This window comes from Hydra viridissima, unplaced genomic scaffold, assembly GCF_058129835.1.
Source record: "Hydra viridissima isolate aposymbiotic clone 2 unplaced genomic scaffold, HvirCarnegie_v1 scaffold_4, whole genome shotgun sequence".
NCBI classification, from domain to species: Eukaryota; Metazoa; Cnidaria; class Hydrozoa; order Anthoathecata; family Hydridae; genus Hydra; species Hydra viridissima.
The window spans coordinates 17,750,258-17,759,148 of record NW_028324303.1 but is presented as its reverse complement, the minus strand read 5'-3'; the positions used below and the strand labels follow the sequence as shown (position 1 = coordinate 17,759,148).

General features: G+C 31.8%; 1 protein-coding gene across 1 annotated transcript; it reads right to left on the bottom strand.

Moving 5' to 3' along the window:
- Positions 1-1,065: 1,065 nt before the first annotated feature.
- Positions 1,066-6,977, bottom strand: LOC149890222 (core alpha-(1,3)-fucosyltransferase-like). The gene is made up of 2 exons (XM_090086532.1): positions 5,811-6,977; positions 1,066-5,494 (listed from the first exon to the last, which is right to left on the bottom strand). The coding sequence occupies exons 1-2, from the start codon at positions 6,875-6,877 to the stop codon at positions 5,116-5,118; spliced, it is 1,446 nt and encodes a 481-aa protein (XP_089942658.1). The 5' UTR covers positions 6,878-6,977; the 3' UTR covers positions 1,066-5,115.
- Between the last annotated feature and the right edge of the window lie 1,914 nt (positions 6,978-8,891).

Genomic DNA, 8,891 nt, shown 5'->3' with positions numbered 1-8,891 from the left:
AAAACTGTCCCATTCGTTGAGGTTTTCCCCTACTGCAAACAAGGGAGAAAAGTGGTTTTGAAAGCTGCGTAAAGGGGTATTTCATGTCAAGTGGAACCACTTTTTGGTCAAGTTTGACATCACCGACTCGGATTTTGATGAAAATTGGCTCACATGTTGGGCATACGGACAGAAGAAAACCGTGTAAATTTTTTTGACTTAGGTCGATTATTTCCTGAGATATGACCTTTCAAAGTTTTGACCTTTTCACATGACCTTGGTTATTTAAAATGTCATAACTCGATGACAAAGGTCAAAGGTCATAACTTTTTTTTTACACATTGCTTTTTCTATTGTAGATGTCCCATGAAAAAATCTTTTTGGGATTCCCATAAACAGCTTTGGGATTAATATTAAAGTATAAGTAGGTTCTAAAAATTTAAAACTTATCGGCCTCACAAATGCGATATTTTGAGATCATTTTCTGTAAATAGCCTATTGTAGATATATATTATTAACTATTTCCTTTTTTCCTTATATTTTCTAGGTTATCATTTAATTAATAGTACTATATATTAGTGATGTGCCGGAACCAGTTTATGCCAAGTCTCCGATTTCGGGTACCCGGCTGAAAAACCGGGTCCGATTCCGGGTACCCGGCACCGAGTCCATTTTTTTAAAAGTTGGAATACAAAATTGTGAAATCTCTAGCGATGAACTATTCACACAAATTACGCTTTTTACGCTAACTAACCAAAAGTTATGTGGCGGAACTACCATTTAGCAAAACCCTGCAATGCAGGGTAAGGGGCTTGAGTTGTAGGTGCCTAATTTTTTTAAAAGTTGTGCAACAGTTTTTTAATAACTACACTTAGTTTAAAATTATTTTTCTCTCCTAGTGGTTCAGGCCTAAATAAAATTTTGTGTGGAAGGGGGCAAAATTTGAAGTTCCGCCACTGAAAGTTTTATTAGGGAAAGTAAAAGATTAAGAGAGACAAAGAATTGCAAAAAAAGGGTAGACTTTCTCGACTGTAGTCTGATTAAAATAAAACAAATTTAAACAAATAAAAAGAACTTAAACAACACTTATTTGCTGTATCTTATTTTAATTGTTTTATTAACTTTAGATTGTAATGAACAAACATTAAGTATTCTCCGTCATCTGCTTTTAGTCTGCTCCTTGTTGCTTCGTATATGTCCCCACCAGCACTAAATAACCTTTCACTTTCTATTGATGAAGGAGTTGCTGTAAGATATTTTAATGCCATCTTTTTTAGTTTTTCAAATTGCATTCCACATTTACTTCACCACAAAAACGGACAACCTGTATTTTCTAAAAGAGGCAGAGATAAACAGTTGTCTATTTCTTGAGTAATTGCAGACCTTAATATTGTTTGCTTCTTGTTTATGTCATCAACTTCAATATCTATAAGTTCTCTTTCTGCCTCGGAACGTTTTTCACTCTGCTTTCTTCCAGTTCTCATAAAAGTTACATTTTTAAAACAATTGTTAATGATAATGAATCCAGTAGAGGCTGGAGCTTTTACTATTGGAACATCGTCGGAGTCAGAGTCAACAACATCTTGCGCTCCTTGCATTTCTTTCCATGCTTCTTCAACCCACTCTATAATAACATTTTCATCTGCATGTTGATAAAATAATTTATACCGTGGATCAAAAAATGTTGATACACATAACATTTTATTAAGCAAAAATTTATCAAGTCTTTTAGTAACAGATTTTATTAGTTCATCAATCATCGTAATCATCCCCAGCGTATTTATCACTTGATGAAGCTTTTTGTAATAAAACTTTTAATGCAAGAAAAGATAGTATAATTATTGCGCAAGTTTCGTCCCTCCTACCACATTTTTTTGTTAAATTTTTAAATGGAGCAAGAATGTAAACAAGTTTTTCGACGATTCCCCATTGATAATTAGTAGGATGTTTAATTTCATCAAACTCTGCTGCATAAGGCGCCAAAGGAACTTTTTGTTCAAACGTTCTTTGTAGCATTTCAAACGAACTGTTCCAGCGAGTTGGAACATCTTGTTTCATTTTGTGAGGTTCAGTACTTAATTGCTGCTGAATTGATTTTAATTTTGCACATGCTATTGGTGAATGATTAAAATGGGTCGTAATTCCCCTGCATAAAGTTAAAATTTCCTTGATAGCTGTTTGGCTAAATATAGAGTCATGAATACATAGCTGTAAAGTATGGATAAAGCATCGAGTTGATGTTATTCCACTGTTTTTTACTGCAGCTTTCATATTGCTTCCATTATCGGTAACAATAAGATGAATTTTGCTTAACAGGATTTCAAAAGATTCTAAACCTTTTGTAAATACTCTTTTATATGAACACCTGTGTGATTTTCCGGAAAATAAATTACTCGAAGAACAGCAGTTTCTTGGGAAAATTTAGTTGGATCTATCCAATGTCCAGTAATGCTTAAGAATGCGATTTTCGCAGTATCCGCTGTCCAAATATCTGTCGTCAGAGACAAATAGTTTGCCGCGGAGATTTTTATTTTCATATCTTCAAACAATTCATCATACATGCTAGGGATTACGTTTTGGCTGAAATATGTTCTACATGGTAATTTGTAATTGGGGTAAGCATCTTTAATCAGTTCATTAAATCCCGTATCTTCAACAATAGAAAATGGCTGAATATCCAATGTGATAAGTTTGCGTATTATTTTATGGATTCGAAAAGATCTGTGGTCATCAATATTCCATAGTTTTTTTTTTTTGTTTAAAGCATGAATTATGTTACTTTGTACTGTATTGGTGGTAGAAGCAACTGAGGTTTCAGAAATAGACGGAAATGATTGAACCTTTTTTTTTTCCCTCAAGTTCAAACTCTTTGGAGCGCTTTAAACGCAAATGTTTTACCATTGCTGTAGCTCCATAAGGCTTTAAAGATTTTCCTCCTCTCGTAACTAAACTATCACACATAGTTTGCACTTGCTCATATGAGGAGTCGTGCTTATATCAAAAAACTTCCACGCTATACTTTTTTTATTCATAATTTTTCTTTCAAATAAAATTTCTATAAAGATAATGAAAGTACGTTTGATATAATACGTTTTCGATTATTTTATATAAAACATGATTTTTTTAACAATACGCTCGAAATTAAATTTATAAAAAATATGTAAAATATTTACCTTATATCTCTACTTTTATGATTTGTGCTTGATACAAATGAAAAGCGCTATCAGCATTCAAAAGAAGAAAAATTATCTTGTGTTCTAACAGATTAAAAAGAAGCTATTAAATATTTTTTACTCCCATTCATTTTATTCGTATTCTCAAATTATTTTATTTAGCGTTAAAGTTTTTGTATCCGCATAAATTTTTTTGCAAAAATATATTTAAAAATATTTTAAGTGAGATTGTTTTAAGTTCATAGAACTTTGTGGTTATCGACTACATAACGCTCTTAGAATTATATCAAGAAGTTTATTGGTTGAAGTTTATTGGTAGAAGCTAAAAGAAAAATCAATTTAAAATAAAAAAGAAGATACCCGGTGCCGGGTACTGCAACAAATGCCCGATACCGGGTACCCGGTAAAACAGCCGATTTCCCGGGTCCCCGGGTCCGAACCGGGTACCCGGCACATCTCTACTATATATACATATTAAGTCAGTATTAAATTAAATGAGGCTTAAAGCTATATACACTTATATTAAAATAATCAATTCATTTCCATTGAATTAGTCGTCAAAAGACAACTTAGGAAGAAGTTTTTAGCAACTATCAAATTAAATTTAGATTAAAAATGGCATTTTAAGCACAAGTAAAAGAGTTAAAGAAGAGACAACACTATTGTTATAATCCTTTCCAACACCATGAGAAAAAACAATATAAAACCTTAAGGGTAGTTACTATTCGGCAGGTAGCTATGTATCCCTCAAAACTTACGGTTGGAGCAAAATTATGTGATACTTGCCAAAAGAGGATCACTGGTTTATCTTCCGAAATAAGATTATGTGATGGTAAAAATTCTGCAAGTTGTAACACAGAGTCAGATTCTCAAGGCAGTTCAAGATCTCCAGATATTTGTAGTGACAAGGGAGATAAAAATTATCAGTGCCAGGAAGAAGAAATTTCAATTTTTAATAAATTCTTGTCGTTATTGGGTGAGTCATCCTTGGATAAACGCAAGTTACAAACTCTTAAAAGTTATATTCCGGAGAAAAAGAAAAAGCTTAAAAAACTTGTAAAAAGGAAGTTAGACCTTTTATCTCCTAATTCAGATGCTATTGCCTTTGATACTTCAGAGGATGATGAATACGAAGCAACTAAAAAAAAAGTTTGGACATTCGCAATAGAAAAAACAATGTGTAAAAAAAAAATGACCGAATGACCAATAACTTTTTTTCTATTGAACTTATCACTTTTTTGTATTGACACAAAGTTGTTCGTCTGTGCAAGAGCTTCTGTTTGCCACCAAAATCATCTTCCTAAGCGTAATAGCAAAAAAGTTATGACATTTTAAATAACCAAGGTCAAGTGAAAAGGTCAAAACTTTGAAAGGTCATATCTCAGGAAATAATCGACCTAAGTCAAAAAAAATTTACATGGTTTTCTTCTGTCCATATGCCCAACATGTGAGCCAATTTTTATCAAAATCCGAGTCGGTGATGTCAAACTTGACCAAAAAGTGGTTCCACTTGACATGGAATACCCCTTAAACAAGTTCATGCCACGTAACTTCCGTTAGTTTTATTAGCCTCCTACAGTAATTTAAAATTGATTAGAGACTAAAATGAAAACCCATATTTTTATTCCAATAATAGGAATGCAACCAACATATTTAGTAATCACCAGATATTATCGTCACTTCTTATGAACTTGTTTTATTAAGGTATAGTGTACATAAGTTAATAAAATCTTGGTAGTCTTATGTAAGTGATACTACACTGGTTTTTCTTCGGGTGACAATCTCTGTCCGGTATATCTCCCGAGCTTACCATATGTGTATTTCACAATTTCATTATGTATGTATTGATACTTGCTGAATTACAATGAAGGACATTCTTTCTTGTTTTTACTAGGAAAAAATTGTCATAAGTTCAAAATTCATAAAGGTTTTTGGATAAAGTTCTGTACTGTTACTTAAATTTTTATTGAATTCTTGACCTATTATAACCGTATATAATGCTACTTTCAAATGATTTTGTTTTTCGTGCATTAAATTGGCTTGAGTGACAAGAACCATCTTTGTTCCACCAATTTCTTAAATTTGAATACCACATCGGAAAAGCAGCAGCTAAATGCGCCATGGCGCAAAGTCGGCAGGTTAGTTTAGTATCAATTAAATCTCCGAAGTCTTTCCATAAAAAATACTGGTTATAATAAGCGTCATTTTTATCTAGAAAATGCAAGTATTCAGCTAGATGCTTGGGATTTTCAAAATCCCTCACGTGAATGTAGCTGTTTGGTGGAGCTATTTGCTTGTATTCGTCGGAGTGAGCTCCCATTACAATGGGTAAAACATCATTACTAAAAAAATGAAGTAAAAAAACTATACAAAAACAAAAAACATTTTATGTAATGACCAAGTTTTTGTTGGTGCAAAAAATCTGGGTAGTATAAAGTTTTAGATCGGAAAGAGAGAGTGCTCCCCGGGTCAGTCGGCCAATATTAGATAGAAGTTTCTTTTTGAACTGTATTTGGCCAAAAAATGCTAAGAAGTATTGCATTACTAAAACAGTTGGCTCGTGACATAATTGTAAGCCCACTATTTAATAGAGGTATAGATGGGAGTAATAGAAAGCTTTTCTGCGTTGAATGTTTTATAAACAAACGTTTCACTTACCTAAGAGAGTTTATGAATAACTTTTCTGTGACGTAGTCTCTGCAATTTGAGTTTTCGAATGCTAGATAAAATTTATAATCTCGCTTTAACATTTCGAAACACATTTCCTCGTCACGGGAACAATGAAGTGATCCGCAACTTCCATATATATCAACATTAATATAAATATTTAACTGTTGTGCATATTCCAAACGTCCGTTGGAGGCTCCGCAATTCGAGACAAACCATGCTACTTTTTTAAATTTACCTCTTGCATAATTTTTTTTCGAATTTTTTGAAAACTCATAAAAAAGCGGATACGGCTTAAAATATGCGTAGGGGGTATATAACACACTGTCACGGCGATAAGTCGATGTCCAGTTAACTCGGCTGCCCATGTACTTTATCTCGATGTTTTCAGGTGATTCTAAAAGTTTCCAAACAAGAACTTGGTTTGATTTGACAATGTTTTGTGCATATAAACTATTTTTAGGATTGTATGATGAAAATACGACATCGGCGTCTTTAAAACGAGCAAAATTACTTGTAAAGTTGCACTGCTTAACGTTGCAATTTAAATCGTTAAATTTATTTTCGTGCTCATTTCTTTCATTTGGAAAAATAAATATCAGTTTGTAATTATTTTTTTCTAGTCTCAGTTTGACGTTGAGCTGGTCTGAAAGGCGACTTCTGTTCTCTGATGGATCTGGGAACAACTTCATTAGAATATTTCTATCTTCAAACAGATCAAGAGGGAGCTTGAAGATACTTTCTGAGTCTATTTCTTGTTGGATTCTGTTTTTCAATTCAGAGTAGGAGACTTTTCGATACACTTTTTCATGCAATATTTTCATTTTTAATAAGTATTGTTGCGAACTGTTATCGTCATCAAAGTTGTTATTGATATTGTAGCTCGTACTTTTGCTCAGACTACTTCTTGTTTTTAACAAATAAGTAGGTTTTGTTAAAATATTTTCTAACTCTAAACTAATTAAATTCGACAAAAACATCAAGGTCAGCACGACGGTAGAGCAAGTCAAGCATCGCCTCGTGAAGAAGAACATTCTTAAACAATTCAGATCGTTCATTCTTACCCTTTCACAATTATCAGTTTACATTTTACTTTGATCCATTTTAATCCAAACAAATTCCTGCGTTAAGAGTTCTTTTAAAAAATTCAAAGCTTAAAAATCTTTTTTTATAAAAAAGGTTATTTATTTTCCGGATGTTTTTCTTTAACAAATATTTGACAATTGTTTAAGTTGGTTTGAGACAAAACCAATTTAGAAAAAGATTTCCACTTTTTAAAATTTTTTTTGCAGTTGTATGGCATTTAGAAAAACTAGCACTTATTTTAAGTAAGGCTAGATGAGTTTTAATAAAAATCATTTGATATAAAGTCAAAAAGAAAATTTAATTTTTTGCCCTGATTGTTAAAAAAAAAAAGAAATGATTGCATAAACTTATCGAGTGTGTGAGTGTGTGTGTGTGTGACCACGTTAAAAAAAAAATTCAAATATAAGTAAAACGGTAAGTAACATAATTTACTAACCTATTATTTAAATATTAATGTTTGTATTTCGTAAAGACTTGGGTTGTATATTTTTATCGTTATTGTCTCTAAAATCCTTTACTCATTCTTCACGGGAATTTGCACATTTTTATTAAGATACGCGCTGGTATTTATCCATTTAATCTTCGAGTGTTAATCCTAACCGTAAATTTGACAAAATTTTCAAGACAATTTGATTGCTATCGATACGATAACATTGTTATCGATACGATAACAATCAAATTGTCTTGAAACTTTTGTCAAATTTACGGTTAGGGCTAGACTATTTTGGCGTTTTATTGGTTGGTTAATGTATTTTTTTTTAATAATTTAAAGCTTTAATACTAAATAAAAAATGCATAATTTTTTTTTTTAATTAAAAAATTGCAAAAAGATAAAAATTTAACTCGATTTAACAATTAATCATGTAACAAACATTTTTACTTACAAAAGAAAATTAAAAAATATAGGTTATACTAGCTATAACTTAGATGATGATGCAAAATACTATACTATATACTAAACTAATACCATCAAATGAATCATTGTCATATTCACTATTCAATGAGTCTGATCCTAAGTAATCTTTATTGTCACAAAGAATTTTACTTCCAATCTGATGTGGTGGCATTAAAAGTAGGGCAATTAAATTCAGAAGCTCCAGCGATAATATTCCGATTCTAAGTTACTTGGCCCTAATCATGACCCTTACACTAACACTTCTCTGTGTGAGTTGATGACAGAATCGGATGTTACCAAAAGCATGTTAAGAAAATCTTTATTAGTGGAAAAAAGTTATTTTTTCTGATAAAATGCTCGCAAAATTAACGAAAATCTATATTGAAGGCTTCTTGAGGCGATTCCGAGAGTTGCTCGTATGGAACAATTGATACAGATTTAGATAATGAGTTTTTGTTTATAAACAAAGTTTTTCAAATTCGATTAAGTTAATATTATGGCCGAAGAATAGTATTCTTAATAAAATACTGAAGTTTTTAATGCGATTAACATCTAATCCCGTAATCTCATCGCATAACTCCTGTTTCATAAAGATTAAAATAAAATTGAAAAGTACATACTCTCTGAAGTCAATCACAATTTTTCATAAAATTACACATTAATTTCACTTTAACTTCTTATGACCATCGTTCTGGAATGTTTGTCATAATTAATACCTCAAGTTGTTAACCAATGAGCGATTGTTATTGTAAAAATATCATTAAAAAGCTGATTCTTTGAAATAATTTTTGTCCACCTACCTTATATGGTCAGAAGCTGCAGAAATTATTTAACTTTTTTCTAAAGTTATTTATTTTCTACAGCTTCTGACCAACTTCTGCTGTGCTGAAAACTATGCAACTTAAGTTTTTAGGAGGTTCTTAAAAGAACGGTGATAAAACTAACGGGTCCTTCTTTTTAACTGGATGACGTAACTTTCTATTATATAGTCCGTAGCATGGTGCACCAAGAAAGTATTCAAGTGTAAGATTTCAAGTTAGAAGTTCATGGTATCCACGTACTCCCACCTCACCCCCTTTTTTTAAACTGCA

Bases quoted from the DNA above. Each gene is read 5' to 3' on its own strand.
- LOC149890222 (XM_090086532.1), bottom strand. From the start codon at position 6,877: ATGAACGATCTGAATTGTTTAAGAATGTTCTTCTTCACGAGGCGATGC. The intron at 5,495-5,810 runs GTAAGTGAAACG...TCATTTTTTTAG, and splicing joins TTATTCATAAACTCTCTTAG to TAATGATGTTTTACCCATTG.